This window comes from Microtus oregoni, unplaced genomic scaffold (genome assembly GCF_018167655.1).
Source record: "Microtus oregoni isolate MIOR12 unplaced genomic scaffold, Mior012 000086F_ref0000336, whole genome shotgun sequence".
NCBI lineage: Eukaryota > Metazoa > Chordata > Mammalia > Rodentia > Cricetidae > Microtus > Microtus oregoni.
Window position 1 is genome coordinate 107215 of NW_024544552.1, and position 22093 is coordinate 129307.

A 22093-nucleotide genomic window follows, 5' to 3' on the forward strand; every position below is an offset into this window, starting at 1 on the left:
GAGTCCTGATAAATTATCAGGATAAATTATCAAGGTGTCCTTTACATAGAGACACAAATTATGAGTTGTCTATGGACTGAATCTTCCTCCTTAGTTCTTTCCTGGCAATTGTAACTAGCCTTAGAGACTCCTTCAGGCCCTTCCCTCTTTCCATATCTAGCCACTTATCCATCCATCTATCCATCAGTCCCTCTTTCCATATCTATCCATCTAAACCAAGTGAGTATCCCGAAGTAGACAGGGCAAAGGGAAAGGGGTGGGGGTGGGGGTACTGGAGAGAGAGCAGCAGGGTTCGAGTAAAAATTCCAAGGACCCATTCAAAAAGATTGGAAACAAAGAGAATTTTGCTGAGCAGTGAAAAGAAAGACCTAGGGAACCGGTGGAGAGATTCTTAGGCTCCTACAACTTCCTAATGTCCCAGAAAACTGATGAACACTTTTCTCTTTCATGTCTTTCTAACCTTTGAGAAATCAGCGGCAAGGACCTGAAGAGTTCATAGGTATCAGCAATCACAGACCCTTTGTGATTCTGTGAACCCGGCAGAATACAGGGACCAACAGAAGCCGCGTTCCTCTGAGTCCAGTATGTTAAAACAGCTAGACTTCAGCCATGGTCTTTCAATGACACAGGTGGCGAGACTGTTCCCTTTAGGTCAAGGCCTCCAAATTCCTTCGCGTTTCTCCAACTTAGGAGGAGGCAGTGAAAGCCACAGGCAAACAGGAGAGGAGGGGCTGCTGAATTTGGTCCTGGCCATTGCTTTCAAATCTGGGCTATTCCAGCAGCTCTCTGTGCTGATTATCAATCATTTGCTTCCCTAGTTCTGCCAGAAGGGTCGCCAGGCACACGACGTAGACCTGCCAGCGGTAGGGGGCCTTATCTCTCTATCAACCCACCCACCCATTCACCCACCCAGCTTTCCACCCACCCTCCGCCAAGCCCTTCCTCCTGCTTAGCTCAGTTTGGCTCTCCAGGCCTAACAGCGGCGCGGGCGGGGCGCGGGAGCGTGGTCTGACCAGCGCCAGGCACAGGGCCCGTGCTTCCGAGGGGCTGCGGGGTCGGGAGACCGGGGACACCCAGGGGTGTGGCGGCGGCGGAGCCGAGCCCGTCCGAGCCGGCACCTTCGGGCGTCCCTGTCCCACGTGACCGTCGCCTCCTCCCTCCCCCCTAGTCGCGCGCACGGGCCGGGCGTCTCGACTCCAGCGCGCGCTCGACTGGTCCCAGTCCCCGGGAGGAGAAGCGGAGGAGGGAGCGAGCGAGCGAAGCGGCCCGGGGGAGCGGGAGCGAGCGGCGGCTGCCGGGGCCGCCTGTGCACCGCGGCGAGGGTGGCGGTGGCCTGAGCAGCGCGAGTGTGATGAGGCTGCCCTGCCTCGCTGCTCCGCTTGCCGCCAGCTGACAGCGCCTGCCCGCAGCACGCCCGGAGGGGAGCCGCGGGGCCGTGACCTTGGCCGAGGAGGTAAACGGAGGGGACTGAAGGGGAGGAGGCGGCGCCACCCGGAGTCCCTGGGACCCCTCGGCCGGCACCCAGCTCTCATCCTACTCCGGCGGGAGCCACGATCCCCCGGAGCCGCGCGCCGGGCCGGGCTGGGGTGCTGCGCACGCCGCGGTCCACGGTGCTGAAACTGCTGCCCGGTGCCGCCGGTGCCTTGGTGCGGGGCAAGGCTGCCTGCCTGCCTGCCATTTGCTGCCTCTGAGAGCGAGGGCCAAGCAGGATGAGCTGGGACTCAGCTTTTTCTGCGCTCCTGGCTGATCGCTCCAGGCTTGTGCAGTTAGCTTGCTCTCCGCGGTGTGCCAGGTGATTTGCTCAAGGCTCGACTTCTCACCAGCCTCCGGTTGCCTGAACCTAATTCGGATGCTTTCTTCCAAAGATCAGTAAGGATTAGGTTCAGACTTAGTGCTCCGAGTGAGGTGGGAGCAGCAGAGGAGCCATGGGCTGGCTGTGAAGGCAGGTGAAAGTGGAGAAGCCTCTGCCCAGGCTGTGTGGGGGACCCGAGGAATGGAGAGGAGACTGTGCAGGAGAACACTTGTGGGGAAGGGGCCTCTGATGTGCCTGTCATGGGAAACTACTGGGCTACTGGGAAAGTGGGCTGCCATGGGTGTTGGCTTTCCGCTCTTTGGGGAGGACCACATCAAGTGGTGCTGCAAGCATCCCAGAGAGCTGTCGGTACTAGAGAAGTGCAAACCACGGGTTTTAAGTGAGTACTTAACACTTTCAAAAAGAGTGTCCATAAAATGAAGCTCACAGAAACCTTAGCCAGATGACTGTTTCTCACTGGAAGGCTGTCTGTTAAAATTCCCCGGGGCTGCTACAGCTGTAAACGCCTTCCTTTTCCTTTCCTTTTCTTTCTCCTATTTTTTCTTTCTTTTTAAGTCTATGTCCGGTGTCCTTCCAGTCAGCCCCGGGATGGGAGAATTCTCCCCGTGGATTGGGTACTGTGGACATGAAGATGAGTCAGGGGAGTCTGTTCTCTTGAGGACTCCCTCCAGGATCTCACTGGAGCCTCTCTGATCCTTTGTAGGGCGGACTGATCATCCTCACAAAGGAGGGACCAAGTTCTGGGTGAAATGGCTCAGGGGAATAATTATGGACAGACCAGCAACGGGGTGGCAGATGAATCACCGAACATGCTGGTATACAGAAAGGTAAGAATTCTGCTCTTCCCTCAGAAAAGGGAACCTTCAGCTTTTTTCTTTCTTTCCTCCTTCCTTCCTTCCTTCCTTCTTTCCTTCCTCCCTTTTTTCCTTTCTATGTCCTTTGTTTGAATCAGAGTATTTATCAATTTTGTGAATTCCCAGATCATCAATGATTATGTACTATACTAGAATACAATTGGATGTTTCCAAGTGACAAGAAGTGGATGAGACCTGGCATATTCTTTGCTGATTGTTATCGTCACCTGTCCTTATCAATCACTGCATGTTTGACCATTCAATGAGTTTTGTTTGCTCCCCCTGATTTAATAGCACCCCTTGTAATTTCCAGAGGCTTTTCCTAGTCCCCCTTCCAAACATTTAGATTATAATAATTTCTCAAGTGTACCATACTTTGGAAATAAAGTGAGACCACGTTGCAGATGTGTGGCAAGAATGATTATATTCGTGGATGTATATGCTTTCATGAGTTTACTCACAACTAAATGATTCTAGTTCTGTTGGTCTTAAGCTAATTCTGCACTTTGTATTGTTTCTGGTGTTTTTATCTATAGCATCTATACTCTAGGGTCGTATGTCCATGGGATAGATCTGTGCAATCCAGATTCCCCCTTCCACAAACATATCTGACAGATTTCTGTCATGTTTTTGGCATCAAACTTCTAGGCATCGAGCTACAGACACATTTGGGTTTCGCTTGGGTTTTAGAGTGGTTGCTTAGGTAACTTCAAGATGGCAATAATCAACAAGCTTACTAAAATTAAGGATGCAGTGTTCTTTATGTAAGTTCTGTGTTGATTTTTTCTCTTGTAGTTTTTACTGGGATTATTTTTCTTAAGTGTGTTGCCTGAGGTGTGTATCAGCTTAGGTTTCTTTAGCTGACAATGACAACTGGAAATCACACACTGAAGTCAAGAATGTCTATAAGGGTTTTGATTAGCAGGAGCCCCCTGAATCCAGGATGAGATTGTGAATTGATTGTGCATGCAGAAGAAAGACTGTGTGCTGCCTTAGCCCATGCAGAATTCCAACGTTTACTTCTGTGGCCCAGAGAAGGTAAAAGGTAGTGAGGAACGGGCTGGAGGGAATATCAGTATTGCTCTAAGAGCAGACACATAGAGCCCAGACACAATGCCAGCTCCTCATCATGTAGTCTGTGGACAGTGCTATTCCATAGACTTGTAAAGGCAGTTAGATGTGTCTGAGACACCACATGATGAAGAGGTAAAAAAACAAGAGACTAGGTGACTGTTTCACTATTTTTATCCATATTGATGCATTGAGATTCCTACGTATTTGAATCTAAGTCATTACTATTCTATTCTGACACTGAGTGCAGTAACTGGGTGTGAGAAGATTTTAAATAGAGAGTTGGTCTAGAGAAGAAGATTATGCTGGTGGCATCTAGGTGCTTGAAAGTAAATGGCAATATTTTCTTTTACTTGGAATGACTTTGAATGTTGTGACATGCAAGATGTGAGAATTTGAAAATCTATTCTAGGAGTATATGCAGTGCACTTTTTCGAGGGGAAATTAATGAGAGTAAGCTATGCTTGTTAAGTAACACTGCTGCCTTATTTTCCTGTTTGCCTATAAACAACTGACAGGTGACTTTGATATCATTATTTAATTTTTTTTTTGTGGTTTTTCGAGACAGGGTTTCTCTGTGGCTTTTGGAGCCTGTCCTGGAACTAGCTCTTGTAGACCAGGCTGGTCTCGAACTCACAGAGATCTGCCTGCCTCTGCCTCCCGAGTGCTGGGATTAAAGGCGTGCGCCACCACCGCCCGGCGATATCATTATTTAATTATTTGTTGTTCTCAAGTCTCAAATTACTAATTTTGAATTGACTTTATAAGTTCACAGTCTCAAATTGCTATTAGTTTTAAATTTAAGCGTATAGGCTTCATGGAGATTTCATGGAGAGAATCTAACTGTTTTGTCCCTTTGAGACGTAGTCTCACTATGTAGCCCTGGTTGGCCTTGAACTTGCAGCAACCTTCCTGAGTCTGCCTCTGCATAACATTTTAATTCTTTAAAAACAGCATTATTTCACTTAATGTTCCGGGAAAAATTTCCAGATGAAATGTGATTGATAAGCAAAGCTAAGTTCAGTAAATCTTACTTACTCATGATGTCTAGCCATGGATTTAAAGTCTGTCTGAATTGTCTGAACATGTGTGTGTGTATGTAAGTTTTGTTGTGACATAAGTAATAATTTTAAACAATGCGGGCTAAGTCATAAACACTTGGAATCATTATCATTCGCTAGTCATTGTGTAAAATGGTCTATGTGTATACACATATAGAACGGGACTTCATGGCTTTTCTGTTGTTTTACCTTGGCACCATATCTTCTGTGGGCTTACCACTTGATAACTTCTCTGTGGAGGCCATTTTTTTTTAATATGACTAGCAAAGTAATTGAAGAGGTGTGTAGGGCCAATCTGTATTAGGAAGTTTCAACAGCTCCCCCTTCATGAAGAACTAGGCTCTCGTTACAGTGCTAATTAATATGGAAGTCAACCAAAGGTTCAGCCAAGACCTTTAGTCCTAACAGGGCATTGCTCAAGAATGGCTGAGAGAGTAGAGCGAGAGAAATTGCTGTTTTATTGACTGATGCCAATTTTCCACTTCTCCTTCACTGCTGAAGTGCAATTCTTGAACGTGTGATCTGAAGTGGCCAGATTCGTGGCATTTTCCCTTTCTTCCTGCCTGCCCCCATCATAATGCTCTCTGCTCAGACACTTGAGACAGATGTGTGTTGTTTCCACTCTGTCTTCATGGGTTATAGACGACGTCCTAGAAACACCCTGGGGAGGACTGCAGCACTGTTAATGGTTACCAGTGTAGAACACATAGGAATGCTGCCCTGTGCGAATTTCTTGTTTGCTGTCTCTCTCCATTGTGATTCTCTAATACAGATCATAGGAGTCCTGACAAATAATGAAAAGTACAGTCATCTTTTCCCATCTAAAAATCTAGTGTGTGTGTGTGTGTGTGTGTGTGTGTGTGTGACCAGAGATCAAACATGGGTGTCTTTCCTCAGGAGCCTTCCACTATGTTCTTTGAGACAGAATCTTTCACTGACCTGGAACTTGACAATTAGGCCAGACGGGCTAGCCGGTGAACCCCAGGGAACTACCAACCTCCTCTACCTTACCAACATTGGGATTATGAACTTGTCAACATGTCTGTCTTTTTTTGTGGGTGCTGGGGATTGAACTCAAGTCCTCATGCTTGAGTAGCAAGCACTTTACCGACTGAGCTGTCTCTTCGGTCCCTTCACAGTGTTTTGACAGAAGACAGTCTTCAGCACGTCAAGCTGTGATTGCGAGGCTGTGTAAATGTTACCATTCTAAAGGCTTTAGGGCACAGCAATGCTACCTAGTGATCACAGTTGGTATGGAAAAGTCAGTCTGACTTGTCTGCAAGTAGACTTTAGCTTAATAGAAAGGGTCTCTAGAGTTTATTTGATGTTTGAGATCCACTTTAAATGTTGTTATGGATGAAATATTTGCCTTATCAATTCTTGGCTTTATAATGTTGCCTTTTCATAACCAGGAAATTAAATTAGAGTGATAATGTTGTCTGATATATTTGAGGACATTTTTAAAAGTTGCAAAATGATGAGCGTTGAACGCTTTTATTTCTGAAGCTGTCTGTGCTCTCCTCAGATGGGTGCTAACTAGATTGGAGCTGTAAGTAATCAATTTCCTTGAGATGGAGCCAGACCAGTTTCTTCAAACATTTGTAGAGGTGGCAATGTTGTCAGAAATTGAGGTCCTTTCTGGGCTAGTGATTTGTAAATACTGTTTTCAGTTTTGATCATCTCTGAGAGAAACCGCTACTGTGACCAGTACTGTTTGCAAAAGATGGCCGAGCTGGATCCCAGAGTGCAGGTTGACGCTGTCCAAACATGGTGTCTGGCCAGCATGCCGCTCACTAGCCAGCATGCATTACTCCTTTCCTGCAAGTGACAGTCCTGCATTGGAAAAACAAAATGCTAGGGCACCTTGGGGCCAATATTTCAGATTTGTTGTAATGCTGGCACCTCACTCGCAAGAATGTTCAACATAGCCAATAATTTCTGATATTACTGCAGTCACCATTTATGCTCCAGCTGTCAGAAAAGAAAAGGAAAGTCTTTTCCTCCTTCGTTGTCTTACTGGACGGTGCATGGCTTTGGAGATAGCAAACCTATCAAGTTCACCATGCCTCTCTCCTTTGTCCTCTGTCAGGCATGCCTGCATTCCACTCTCTCCTCCTCTCTTCAGCTTCTATGTAATAGTTTGCCTTCCACTTGTGTCTTTTTGCTTTTCTGTGTGAAACAAAATCAACGGGAAAAGTACAAAACTCACTAATATGCTGTTTGTCTTAGTTCGAAGAGAGGACGCAATGTCTTTGATAACTCACAGTATCTGTTGGGTATGATAGCTGGTCCCATCCTTGCCTGGGTACCTACTCTATACAGGTGCTCACCATGACACAATACTGTGGCTGTGGCACCAGATCAGTATTTAAGGGTAGGAATGTTCCAGTCTTTATGAACATTATGGGACAGCTGGCCTTTCTTACCTGAAGGCACAGTGACCACCAGCCTGCCATTTGGAAGGTTGTCTCTGCTGGCTAGCTTCACCTCAGTATATTTGGAAGCTACATCTGATGTCCCTCTTTCTTGGAACAGTTGACACTATTTTGAGACAGGGAGGGGTTCTATTTCTTCTAGGGTTTTTGGACCACAGACAGGGTCAGTCTCTCAGCCTTGAGTTGCTGCTGTGATTTGCTTCAGTTCAGTGCATTTATCATCACAAGCTTGTTAGTCTCATCACCTTAGAGGCTGCTGCTGTCTCCAGCTTCACTTCCACTGTTAAAAACATTCTGCTGGGTTTTAATGTTAGTTCTCTTGATCTGCCTGGGCTTAGTACATGTCAGGAGAGGGGGTAGTATTTGTGGGTGACCACAAGCGAAAGGTATGTTAGAAAAGGAAGGTGTGTGTAAATAAATACAAAGGTCCGGGGCCTTTAAGCCTCCAATTTTGAAGGTAAGGATACAGGTGGGAGGCAGACAAGAATTTTCATCACATTTCTGGAACATTCTGCAGTGGTGCATCTTATCTAATGAGATGTCAGGAAAGTGCCTTTCTGGACTAGGAGATGTTGTCTACAGTAATGACAGCCAGACCTCTCTGTTCCTCTCCAGTGGCACGAATCATGGCGGGTTCCATGAAACAGGACAGGGTCCTCCTCAGCACGTCTTCTGGGGGAGGTGGAAGCGTTTTATCGGTGACACTTTCATGATGAATTCTGGCTAATAATTACTGAGTTCAGAGCAGGAAGGGCTTCCTGGTGGAGCTCTTTGCTGGCCCAGGCTGTTTGTGGGAGTGACCCGAGGATCTGTGGCTTGGATTTTACCTCCTTCACTTTCATCTCCAGTGTCTCTGAATTGAATTGATCAGAGGAAAATGCAGATCCACCAAAGGGAGCTGTCCAGGGATTTTATTGCCTTCTAATAGCTTTGTGGTTCCCCCGAGTGATGGGAAGCTGGGTATTTTTAGGTGGTGTGGGTGACAGAATATGATCACTGCGGAGAAAACGGAAATACCTCCCATCGAGACAGTTTAGTGACCTAATAGTGTTCAGTTCTCCTTGAGAACAGACCTGCAGCCAACAAGCAAATGGAGGCTCCTCACTTTGTAGCGCCGGCAAGGCTTCTGAATGTCAGGGCCACAAAGACGTCTATCCCACACAGCATCAATCTAATTATAAAATAATTGTAAACGGCAAAGTGGGTGCTCACCCGGTTCCTAAGGGGGCGGATGGAAGACCTGGTTTCTTTATGCCGTTTCCTCAAGGCAACGTGGGAATTATACTTGCTTTCATTTTGATTCCTTTTGCATTATGCCTAGCTTCATTAACAAAATTCTGAGAATAGCAGAACTCTGAACTCTGATAGACATGGACTTGTCTCCAGCATCACCGAAACTGCCCTCCCGCTCTGGCTAGAAAGGACCTTGTCTGAGAGGCCTGTGTAGAAGGACCGACCATCTGATCGCCTGTCTTTTGGAAAGTGTCTAGGAAAATGGTAGCCATTAGCTATGTTCTTTTTTTTTTTTTTTTTTGGTTTTTCGAGACAGGGTTTCTCTGTGGCTTTGGAGCCTGTCCTGGAACTAGCTCTGTAGACCAGGCTGGTCTCGAACTCACAGAGATCCGCCTGCCTCTGCCTCCCGAGTGCTGGGATTAAAGGCGTGCGCCACCATCGCCCGGCCAAGATCCCTGAATTTATTCATAAGAACATTATCTATGTTCTTATGAATAAATTCAGGGATCTTTTTGAAACAATGTGTCTATTTATATACGTTATCTAATTGGGTGTTTTGTTTGCATGTATGTCTGCAAACCAGAAGAGGGAATTGGATCCCATTGGGACTACAGTTACAGACTGTTGTGAACTGCCACATGGGTCCTGAGAATTGAACTCAGGACCTCTAGAAGAGTAGCCGATATCCTTAATCGCTGAGCCATCCCTCCAGTCCCAATTAGATCTTGTTCTTATTCTATTTTTATGGCTAGCCAAATTAGGATATGTTCTCTGGTACTGGAAAGTCTTAGCCTTAAAGCTCAGCTGGGCTCTGGTTTAGTTGTGTGCCAAGAAGTTAGGATCCTAACTCCTTTCACTTCGGTTTTCTTATTGACACAGTGAGAAAATATAAATAAATTAATAAAGGTTTCCCTCCTGGGATTGTTCAGTGAGACAGCCTAGGGGAAGTGTCTTGGGTAGCACCCAATGTGTATCATGTCTTCAATAAATGTTTATTGATTTTAGTAGTAATATCACTATTTATTTGACAAAAATTATTGAACACTTTTGTATGTGTCAGGTCAGTTAGACTAAATTGGTGGGTTTTTTTTTTTCTGAAGAGGAAAAAGAGGGAACATTTTCTTCGCTTTCATCGTATCTTACAATTGTATAAACAGGCAAGCTCTATAGGATGCTTTGAAGATATCATCTTCATGACACAGTGTCTGGTCTCGGAGGGTTTAGATGGCCACCTTATACTTGTTAGCAAACTCTTCTTAAGTTGTATGTATCTTTGTGTCTAACTTTATATATATGTGCATAACTGTGCATGTTTGTGTGTATAACTTTATGCATAACTGTGCATATATGTGTGTATAACTTTATGTGTGACTATGCGTGTATCTGCATAGTTTCATGACATTTTATAAACCAAATAAAGCATAGGATTGCGGCATTTCAGAGGTGATGAGGAGGTCGGACTTTATCTATTTGCTTATTTTGTGCATTGGGGAGTTTTGAAGTGACATTATTTTTCTAAATCACATAACGTGTCTGTCTTCCTAAGTCTGCTCTAAATTATCGACGTATGCGTAATGCATAGCTGATAACTGTAATGTCTTTTTAGCTCAGTGCTAGCAAGTGACCCACCTCCTGCTGCTCCAGCATGGACTATGGAAGGGTCCCTATTCACCACTCTATGCAGAGTTAGTGTGTTGGCTTTGATCACTGTTAGCTCTTGGGTTCCCAGAAGTAATTGGACGGGGAGTTTGTTTTATCTATTTGACCAGTAGATTTGTGCTTATCCGATCCTGTGTGAAGATTCTGGGCTGATAGGGACCCGGGATACGATACTATGTGGCAGTGCGGATAGCAGACCTTTCCCTAATGCTGAGGAGACATCATAGACATACTGTTAGGTCTTGGGGTAACTTGCCATACTGGGTATCTGGACATTTTGCATTGTGGTCAGCAATACTGAGGGCTGAATGCACGTTAAATCATGTTTGGTTTAAATTAATTTAGATTTAAGTGTTCATGTGTCTGGTGATTATTAGATTAGATAAGATAGCGTGGAGACACAGAATGAAAAGCTTTGAAAAATCTGTGTCACATGCGAAGGAAAGAAATAAAATGATGCATTACATTTTATCTAACATGTGCAAGAAGAATAAATGCCTTTAAAGAAAAACCATGATGTTGACTAATCTGTCCCTGTGGCTAGGGGCCATTTAGTAGATCACCAGTTCCCATTTTTAGTCATTGCTAGGAGGTTCTAAAGAACAATGTGTGTCCACATGACCTTGGTTAGTCCCACAAAGATCTCAGTGCCAGCCACTCTGGTTCAGCAGAAAGCGTTTGTCTAGTCCAGAGGTGTGTAGAGAACATGTACTACATGTGTGCATATGTGCTTCCCTGGGAGGCGGAACCCAATCACCTACATCAAGCCAGTGCTCTGCCACCCAGTGACGTCCCCTGCCATCATTAGAAATGTACCTATCCATGTTTCTCATGTTTAGCTTTTCTGGAAGCTTCCTCTCCTCAGGAAATCATTATCTTTTGTCAGCTGTCATAACTTTACTTACATTTAGGACTTTTTATTTTTTTACTAGTTAGCAGTTACCACATGTCATGTCATTTACATACATAATTTACATACATAATTTGTCAGAATTTACATACAATAATATTCCGAGAAATAAGGAACTATTTTGGTTATTAGTGTCTTTGGGGGGTACAGGTGTAGCAGGATAGCTGGACTATCCCCATGGGCCATACTGTCCATCTTCTTGCATTACTCTCCTAGATGCTGCAATTGCCATAACTAACACACAGCCTATTTCCCTAATAAGAGATCTGGACACACACACACACATCTATATCTATATCTATATCTATATCTATATCTATATCTATGTCTATGTCTATGTCTATGTCTATGTCTATGTCTATGTCTATGTCTATATCTGTATACTGTGAATGCCCAAGGTCACTGAGAAACTAGTGGCAATGCTGAGAGCTCTGTAAAGATGGAGACACCTCTGTTTCTGCTCTGTGTGCCAGCCTTTTGATCAATGAGATAGAATAGGTATCTCTGAATGTCGGATGTGTAAGTGCATGAATTAGTACATAAAATGTGAAATCAGGCTCTAGATAAATTAGTGGAGGGAGAAGACATTGGAATCACAGTTCTCATCAGACATGCAGTCAGCCTCCCCACATATGGAGTATGTGTGTGGTGAGATTTTTGAACAATGCAATTGTTTTCTGAGCTGCCGGTGACTTATTTTACAGCAATGAAACATAGATCTCAGTCTATTCTCAATAGGTCAATGAATGGCAAGAAAATGGAAGCACTGGCCAGATGAAAAGTTACTTATTTTTTGGTCATCTGGTTTCTCAATAAATATATATACACCTCTGTCTCCAGTCTGCAATTCTGGGTGCCTAGCAGAGCACCCAAATTGCACAGCTCTTGACTGTAAGGGCAGAGAGAAATGAACTGAATTAAGAGAATGTTGAAAACCCCAGCCCTTCATTGAGATGCACGAGGCACAAGTGTATGGCTTCTCCCTTACAAAGCTAAACTTTGCTTTTCAGACCCAACCGTTCCCCCCACCCCACCCCCCCGCCCGCCCAGGTCCAGCCATCCTAATCCTGATAGCTCAGGAGTAAGGAGTGTCTTTAAATTAGCAACATTATAGAAGCCATTGCTCTTGCACCTAGAGAATTAGCTTCAGTGTTTGCAGACTGCTGAAGCGCGAATAGACTTGCTATGGATTAAATTGCTTTCCTCTTGGAGTGGGTTTGCTCATCTGTAAAGTGGAGATAAGAATAATCGGTGTTGTCAGGATTACATGGATGTACATGTTTAAATTTGAGCATGGTGGCCCATGCCTGTAATCCCAGCACTCAGGGAACTGAGGGAGGAACATGGCTACAAGTTTGAGGCTATCATGAGCTGTGTGGCTAGTTCCTGGCCAGTCAAGATGGCAGGAAAAAAAATGACATCTTGAAATTGGCAGGCAAATAGATGAACTTAGAAAACATCATATTGAGTGAGGTAATCCAGACCCAGAAAGACAATTATCATATGTAGTCACTCATAAGTGGTTTTTAGACAAAAAAGCAAAGAAAATCAGAGAACCTAGACAACAATGAGGACCTTAAGAGAAACATACATGGATCTAATCTCCATGGGAAGTAGAAAAAGACAAGATCTCCTGAGTAAATTGGGAGCATGGGGATCATGGGAGAGGACTGAAGAGAAGGGAAGAGTAAGAGGGGAGCAGAGAAAAGTGTAGAGCTCAATAAAATCAATAAAAAGAGACTGTAGATTATGGCTCGATTTACTCATTGAACGCACATGTTGAGCTTGGATGAGGGGAATTCTTCAGTGCATGTAAGTATTAATTTTATAATACATGAAAAGTACTTAGATTTTTTTTTTTACAAATGAAAGTGGTGGCATTTAAAGAGCATTTTTTTTCTTCAATATTTCTCATACATATTTTAGGATTCGCTGCTTCCACAAGCTTACCATCCTCTGAGCCTCAAGAACAGTGGCTCTCAGCCTTTACTAATGCTGCGACCTTTAATGCAGTTCCTTATGTTGTGGTGATCACTTCCCACCCATCATAAAATCATTCATGTGTTTCCAAAGACCGTCATGCATGCGTCACAGTTTCTTCCTTTTAAAGACCAAATACTATTGCTTTGAAGTTGTCTTCAACATTTTGCTTCCTTCTTCACCCAGGAGTCCTTGGGTTTTCTCTGTCTTTGGCTGTTCTAAACGGTACAGCAACAGACGTGAATGCCCAGAAATTTCCAAATGTCTCTGCTTTCAATTCTTGTGGCGTGCTCCTGGAAGCAGGACTACTGGCCAGCAGGGCGATTGCCTTTTTCATCACTGTGCATCCCCACAGGCAGCCCACAAAGGTTCTGTTTGCTCCATATTCTTGCCTATACTTGTCAATATTCATTCAAATAGGTGTGGAGTAGTAGCTCACTGGGGCTTTGATTTGTATCTCCCTGAAGATGGGCATCTTTTCCTACATTATTCCTGGAGAGTCTCTGAGTTTTATTAAAATACTAGTTAAATTGTTCTTACTTGACCAGGGCTTAGCATAGAGAATTATGACTACTTAGATTTCTGCCTAACTGAGGTTTTGTTTAACCAAGATTAGAATTACTCAGATAGGCTTTTATTGGAGAAGAAGTCATTAAAAGCTTTGTGTGTATGTGTATAATTATGTATATTTGTGTTTTGTCTACATGTATGTGTGTGCACAGTGTGTATGACTGGTGTCTGTGGACATCAGAGGAGGCCATTGGATCCTCTGGAACTAGAGTTATGTGTGGTTGTGAGCTTCCACATGGGTGCTGGGAACCAAACTTAGGTCCTCTGCAAGGGCAGTTCTCTTAACTGCTGAGCCATTGCTCCAGTCCCTCTTTCTAATTTTAAAGTTGCTTTGAATTGACCCATTAGCTTAGCATCCACTGAGGAAGGGTGAATGCTCAGCTATAGGCCACTTTATAACGTCACTAGCAATTGAAGTATGTTCACGGAGAATTCTTTCTTTGGGTGGCACCTGCCATTTCCTAGTATTTCCATCATGTATCGAAACCTCTGTTGTGCCACTGTGCATAGGACGGCACATGTTGGGTTTCTGAATGGGAGAGCATTTTCACTTCCTGTTGTTCTGATGATCTGGCCTTCTGTGGCGGCTTTGGATGAAGTGGTGAGATGCTGTTGTTTCTAGTTGACTCATGAGGGCAGGACAAGAGTTACCATGTCTTGTCTGCTGTGGATGGTACGGATTTGCCATCAGCTAGTTCTGTGATTGAGTCAAGTTACTGAATGTCTCCAAGGCTCAGTTTCCTTACCTAAGGACTGAACTCATAACAAAATCTGCCTTAGAGAGCTGCCAGGTTAGTGAGCAAAGACTTAGCATGATGCCTTGAAGCACGATGAATAAAAACTCAGGGTCAGAAATTGGGGTTCAACCCGAAGATCCGAAAAGCAAAACAGCCAGCCACTGACTGACTCTTACCTCAGCCTCAGTCTGAAATGGTGATCCTGCCTCCCAGAATCTCAGAAGGAGACTGCCTCTCTGAGACCTGTTTCCTCCCATTTTATAATCCTCTTTGGGCTGGGATTAAAGGAGTGCACGGCCATCATTAAAGACATGCACCGCCCAGTTTCTATGGCAACTAGTGTGTCTACTGGGATTAAAGGTGTGTGTTACCATAACTGGGTCTGTAAGGCTGACCAGTGGGACTGTTTTACTCTCAGATCTTCAGGCAGTCTTTATTTATTAAAAATATAATTGGAATGCCACTACAGTGCCTGGTGTGGGTTCTGTGCCAGGCTAGCCACTGTCATCGGCTGCCGGTTTCTCTTGGTCCTGGCTTTCTTTCATCTTCCTTTCTTTTCTCTCTCTCTCTCTCTCTCTCTCTCTCTCTCTCTCTCTTCTTTCTAAATTCCTCTTTTTTTTGTATTTCTTTAAAATTTTTCCATCTTATTAGTTAAAAAGCCAAAACGGCATGTGAAACTTCATTTAGCTGTTACATAGAGCATTTCATGTTGTGCAAATATATGATAAATTGTTTATGAAGTCCCACATCTCAAGACCTGGCTCTGGGTGCAGCTACTCTTTTGTATTAAGAGAAAATTGCATAATATATAATAAAGGAAAAGGAATTTATTCATAATTTTGGCTAAACCTTGGGAGGAAGATAGTTACTCATAGCTGTATTAAAAACTATAGAAAATACGAAACAAAAGTCAGGAAATATTCAGGTGTAGATTTAATTCTAGGATCCAGCCACCAGAAACAGAAGAGGGTTATTTTCCAGGTAAAGAGGACCAGGTCTTTGGGGGTGGGCATCAGTGTTCTCATCATGGTATTTCTGTAGAGATCCCATTTCCTGAAGACCCTTCTACATGGTCTCATCTCATTATCTTATAAAGATCTGTGAGCTTGCTACGGATGATTTCCACTTCACAGGTAACTTTCATGGGGGCTAAGTGACCTACCTAAAGCATGGTCAGAGGTAAGGACCTGGAATTCCCTGTGCTTCATGGACCCCTTGGACCAGTCAATTGTTTTTTTCTCTGAACCTCAGCGCGAATCAGATTAAAAGTTTCTGCTTCTTCGTGATGCTGTAAGGATCAAATATGACAGCATAAAGCTGAGATTCTGGGTGATTAATGCATACATCAGTGAGATGGCTCTAGGGGAGCATCTCAGGGGTTTGGTCTCAGGGTGTAAGGTCAGGCTAACACAACAGCTGGTACCCTCCCAATGCTGGATAAACTCAAATTTTCAAACTAGACAGTGCTGCCAATCAGAGCACCCGAGTTAAGGCAGGGTATGCCAGCCCTATTCCTGTGAAGAGAGCTTTTATCTCCTCACAAAGCAAAGATCTCCCCTTTGCCTTCTGCTTATGCTGCTGTATGTTGAATCGAGGACCCGTGACATGCTAGACAAGCACTCTGCCACTGAGCCACACCCTTGCCCTCCTCTCTTGCCTCTGTCGGGAGCATCCCTCTGCCCTCCACAAGGCCCTTCATGCTTTTCACTTCCCTGCAGCCTCACCTTCCGTTTCTCCAAGTGCTTTTAGTTTTAAATTTTAATTTTTGCAGTTTTATCTCAGCGTTTCGATTATCTCTTCTTTATTACCCTTTTATCCTTTAGCTTTAGGGATTTACTTAGAAAGCTCAATAATGGACCCCTTTGAGTGATGGCGGCGGTGAGGCTTAATCAGTAAACATTGTAATAGCGCATTGAAAAACACCTGTTATTCATCCTAAACCCATGAAATAGCTACTTGGTGTGTCCTTGAATGAGGCAAGCAACCCGTATTTCTCAAAGTGTTTTGTGATACAGACTAGCCAGGCTCTCAGGATTATTGCAAGGAAGAGAGGCACATTTGAGTTAAACCAGCATTGTTATTGTTCATTCTCCCAGCAAAGGGAGCTATCAAGAAAGGGTCTCCTTTAATCGCAAGGACCGGTCTTACAAAGGCACTTATTTGCTTTGCAACGTTTCCTTGAACTAATGTGAAGCGTGTATTGTATGACTTCTTACCGTAGATGATTTGGGTTGAGGACTGGGATGGGGTCAAAAGCAGCAGCAGTTGTGTTGGTGGCAGCTTGTCATGGACGAGCTTTATCTATGGCCTTAAATATCCTTGATATTCTTGTCATGAAAGTTTGTTTGCAGCTAATTAATTTACTCCCTCCGTATTGATTTGTGTGACTCAAAGCCCACTGCCACCGCAGAGCACGGCTGTAAATCACTTGGTCCTGGGTCTTTCTTTTCTTCTTCTGTAGTCACGGCACTCTCCAGTTTCATCTAAGCATGCGGCGACCATAACACGTATTACCTCTCCCAGGCTTCCGAGCAACGAGGCAGGGGTGTATTATATGTTCTGGTCAATGGGATAGGAGTAGATAAGATGCAATACTGGAGAAGTGAGCACTTAACCAGAGGGGACAGTGAGAGAGGCCTCTCATGGGTCCATAGTTAGACCACCTCAAAAAGGCCAATCAAAATACATCAAACCAACAAAGGAAGCAATAAAGACAAAGAGATTAAAAAAAGAAAAGGAACCTCCCTCTGCCTTTCTCTTCTTCCTTCTGATTCCCCTTTGTTCCTATGTTCTCTCTCCTGTCCCCTTCCTCTCCTCCCCTATTCCTGCAGGAGGTGAAGGCCAAGAAATAATGGGGTCTGGACGACAAGGAGAATTAACTAGGTCTTTGGTGATTTCAGGCTCTTTACGGACTAGACTTGCCCGTGAACGTGTTGGAGAGAACTTACATCTTCTTTGAGAGAACGCATTTTGTTTTCCTGTCATTTTCAACTAGGCTGCATTCTAATCGATTTAAGAACTATGCCTTTAGAGAACTGCAGATAATAGCAGGCCTCAAGTTCTGGTTAACATATTAAATATATTTAGTTTTAAGACCAATCTGTTTGCTCTCTCGGGATAAATCTAGTTTCATTTAAACAATTCATTTGAAAGACTCCAATTAAATGAATTATGCATTTTATTTGATTCAATTTAACTTAACAAATATTTATTGGATAGTTATTATATGCAAGGCAATTTCCTTGAAGTGTCAGGGGATAACACACCAGAGATGATGATAATGCATTGTTGGTCAGAGTACCACTCTGTCATTCCGTCCCAAGGTAGGAGAGGAAACAGTCTGTCTCTGTCTGTCTCTCTCTCACACACACAGAAACACATGGACACATACATACACGTACACATGTACACACAGAGACACGCGTGCACATCCACAGAAACTCATACAGTAATACTTTCATAAAACTGTTGGGGTAATTACAGTTTCAAATTTTTCATCTGAAATCTAAGTTATGGAAAGGTTATTATTGCTCATATCCCAAAATAAATGGAAATAAAGTTTTTGTGACTGATTTTATTACTCATTGAGTAAACATAATAAAACCCTTTTTAAAAATTGTACTGGTTTCTTTCCCTCTTTTCTCTTTATATTTTGGTTTTCTGAGATAGCGTCTCCCTAGGTAGGTTAATCTGTTCTAGATCTTGATTTCTCCACCTTCTGCCTCCCTAGTGTTTAGATCTTGGGGTTGGGAGAGCGGGGCACAAAGCCTGCAAACATCTCATTAGTATTATAATTAGAATGTGTGTGTGTGTGTGTGTGTGTGTGTGTGTGTGTGCGTGCATGTCTGAGGCTCCGTTAGCAACTGCCCAAATTGGACATTTTAAATTACGGTGATGAGGACCAAGATGGACTTTAACAAAGAGAGTCACACAATTCCAGTTCTTAGCACTTTTGTCTATAAAATATATCAGCATAACAAAGAAAAGAGAATCGTTCTTATAGCGGCATAAATACGTGTGCTCCTTTTAGAAGATTCCACGTTCTGAAAAAAAATCACACGCTAAAAATAACTGGCATTTTGCGATAACTGGAAGTAGAATAGATCACTCAAAACATTTATACCACTCGGAACATAAAGCATCAACCAAAACAGTAGCTGTCTTATTAGACAGCCAAACACAGCTATGAAAAACTGTTACCTTCCCTCGAAATGAGGAAACAACGCAGTAAATACAAGCTTCCCCTTCAAGAAGCAAAGGGCAGCCTGATGGAAGAGTTCTAGAAATGTAACCAAAGAGACATTTTCATCTGCCGCAGCTTAGACAAAGGTTCCCCAAAGCCCCAAGTGGAACAGGTTTGCTTGAGTCTGTGACCTGTTGGAATCTTTAAGATGAGGAACTTCTTTGATCACTGAGAACATATCCTTGAAAGACATATTTGTCCACTGGCCCTATTCTCTTTCCCTTTGTTCATAATGATGCTGTTAGGTAAGCAGACTTCTCTTAGCACAGTTTACTGTCTTGCCACAAGCTCCAAAATAGGGTACTCAACAACTACAGACAAAAACTTCTGAGACTGGGAGCCAAACTAAGCCTGCCGTCTTTCTGTGTTGCTTACGTCAGGCACAGTGTGACAGTGACAGAGAGCTGACTAACACAGCCCTGGTATCTGCAGACAGAGGGCCTCAGGTTTAGCAGGAAATGCTTCTGAGTCCCAGCATTGGATGGGGGGCTCGCACAGTAATGCTCCTTCACCCACACTCTCGTTTGGAGCACTTTCCGTTTCCTGCTCTCAAGGACAGTTAGAAAATGCTGCGGAGAATATAAACATCCTTCCGCTCTGTCATCTGAAAGCCAAAAGCAGCCTACTGTGACCCGACAACTCCTGTGTGGGTCACCTCGCTTTACGTATTGCACGGATCTTACATCATCTCACGTGGTCATCACAGAGGGAGGGGCTCATGAGCACAGTGAGGAGCAGTCTTATTTTACATATAAATTTTATATAGTATATTGTTATAATTATGTTTTGTTATGTGTGATTTACATCTTTCCATGCATCACTTAAACCTTGTCATAGGTGTGCATAGGAAAAACCTCCATACCAAGATGGCTCAAGCAACCATGAGGGATTGAGATGTCTTCCCTGTGAGTAAGGGGAACATGTGCAATCAATATTTTTCGAGTCTTTTCTGAGCTGTTAGTCATACTAGGCAGGAGGAAGGATGTAACATCCACAGGCCCTCCAGTGTTGTCTCTTCCACTTGGGTGTGTGCTTAGATGCTGTTCTTGGGCACACATGATGTAATGCATTTATAAATACTGTGCGAGGATCCTTGAGATTTCTGTGCTGGACTGTGGCCATTCCCTGACTTAGCAATTGTTTGTGGGCTGATTTTGGTCTCAACAACTACTCTGTGTAATTTCTTCTTGTTGAACTCGGAAGACCTGTAGCAAGAATTCTAGTTGGCCTTAATAAAACCTGGAGTCACATATAGGGGTTAATGCTGAAGATCAGAGAAGCAGAGAGGTCAGCAACTAGAGAGTTCTTCTATCTCTACTGATACTCAGACGGAAGGGGTGAGCTTGTCCTCAGACTGCCTCTTCAGACTCCATCTGTCTACTCCAAACTTCAGACTGCAACTGTCTCTCCTGAATCTCAGACTGACTGTCTCCATCAAACCAGACTGCAATGAGCTCCTGTCTCCTTCTGCCTTATATTCCTCTCTCTGCCCAGTGATATCACTCCTGTCTCCACCTCCCTAATGCTGGGATTAAAGGCATGGGATCCCAAGTGCTGGGATCACCTTTGTGTGAGTTTTATTTCTCTTTTAGACAGATTCAATCTTGTGTAGCCCAAGATAGCCTTGAACTAATAGAAATCCCTCTGCCTCTCTCTCCCAAGTCCTGGGATTAAAGGTGTGTGCCACCACTCGCTGGCATCTAGTGGCTTAGCTCTGCACGCTGATCTTCAGGCAAACTTTATTTGTTAAGACATAAACAAAATACCACTATAAAGATCTGCTTAGTCATGGCCAGAAACAAAGTGAGTATTTTTTTTTAACAGGATAATAGAAAGAGCTGCAGAGGTGGAACAGAAAAAGGTGGACAAAGTGAGGTGATGTTTCAAGAATCTACGACACATCACATTTTATTTTGCTTGGTTTTCCCAATAGTCTGATAAGATAGGCAACATTAACCCATTGCACAGTCAAGGACATGCCCAGTGAGTTGAAAGAGTGTGCTCGAAATCACATGCACTAAACAGTGGTGTCAGGACTGGCACTCAAGCCCGTCTGACTCTGTTGTGTCTCTACTCTTCCCCAGTTCAGAGGCTGAAGGCTGAAGCTGAATGGTTTGCAGTTAGTTGGTTTGTCACCTTTTTATGACCTGGGATGTGCTCTGAAACCCCCGGAGGCTCCTATTCGGCACATATTGAGGTGGTGGGAATATTCTCCTTCATAGGGTCGTGAGTTGCTCACAACATTTCGTAAGGAAGCCCCGGGCGAATGTTAAAACATGCACGCCTTCTCCTTCCTTAAAACTTCCAGCTTTTTACATTCGAAGTGATTGAGAAATGTCAGTGACGTTAGGATTACAGGTTGAGGCTTTATGAAATCCTAAGAATTAAAAAGAGAAAGAGAGAGGTTGGGTTGTGGGAGAGGAGCAAGGCTGTTTGATTGCAAAGCAAACTGCACCTGGGCATTAAAAAATGGCAAGGCGGATGCGCTGATGATAGCTGCAGACCTTGAGCAAATCGTCCCCCAAAACTGAACAGGTGGCATCCATTCAAGCTTGTCTAGATATTTCTGCAAAAGCAATACTTTTGCCTGGATGCTTATGTTTTTGAGATCAACCTTCTAGCTTCCAATTCCTCTCCTTCCTCTACACACGGACTTCCTATGATAGAATATTTGAGGCAATTAGGAGCACATGGTAGGAGCAGGCACTCTTCTGTAGGAAAAGGGAACTGCGTGTTATCAGCGTGATACTCAGGGCAGCTTAGGGCTAAATGCTAAATGCAATCCGATGAAGCCTCTAGGAAATTGGACACATTCTGGGTTTTTTTTTTTCCTTATCTCACCTGGATCAAGTTCTAAAGATAATCTAATGTTTTCTCAAAACATTTCAATCTCTCTACTCCTGCTTAAGTTTGGCAACACCAGAGCTGTCTAGACAAAGTGTTTTGGGATAAGAATCTTGCTAGTATCTAAAATATGTTGACAAAGATGTTGGATGATAAAAGCCAAAAGCATAAGAAAGAAAAGCAGCAATGCTTGACTCTAATAATGACTGTAAAGTATTTGGTTACCATATACACACTTGATTTGGAAAGATACACCAACTGGCAGACAGACCGACACAGACCGACCAACTGACAGATAACAAACAGACACACACACACACACCCAGTCATGTTACACCAGAGCTAGCTGAGTGAGATAGGTGTGTACATCTTTTTCCATGTCCACAGCTCTGCAGTCACTGATATAGAAACAGAAATCAGTCACAGTGGAGGGGAACTCCATCAGGGGAACTGTGCAGTGACTTAAACCGTAGCCGTCCCACATTCCCTGCAGCCCCATACTACTTAGTGAACACTGGTACACCACTGTATGCAGATGGATGTACTTAGTAACTTTGTTTGTGTTCCTTCCAAGCAAGGTCTCTTTGCAATTTATCTTTGCCTCTTGGCTGACTGAGCAGAAATTTAGTAAACGTCTGAGATTAAAGAACATATATATGAAGGGAGGGCTAGAAATGTGGCTA

General features: G+C 43.8%; 1 protein-coding gene across 4 annotated transcripts in view; it reads left to right on the top strand.

The window, feature by feature from the left end:
- The first annotated feature begins 1015 nt into the window (after positions 1-1015).
- Positions 1016-22093, top strand: part of Rgs7 (regulator of G protein signaling 7) — a 367840-nt gene continuing 346762 nt past the window's right edge. Inside the window, exons 1-2 of one of the 4 annotated variants that reach the window (XM_041643499.1) lie at positions 1016-1453; positions 2517-2640. In XM_041643499.1, the coding sequence (XP_041499433.1) occupies positions 2563-2640 (78 nt within the window). In that variant the 5' untranslated portion in view covers positions 1016-1453; positions 2517-2562. The remainder of the gene's footprint in view (positions 1454-2516; positions 2641-22093) is intronic. The other 3 variants (XM_041643495.1, XM_041643497.1, XM_041643498.1) reach the window with 3 other exon arrangements.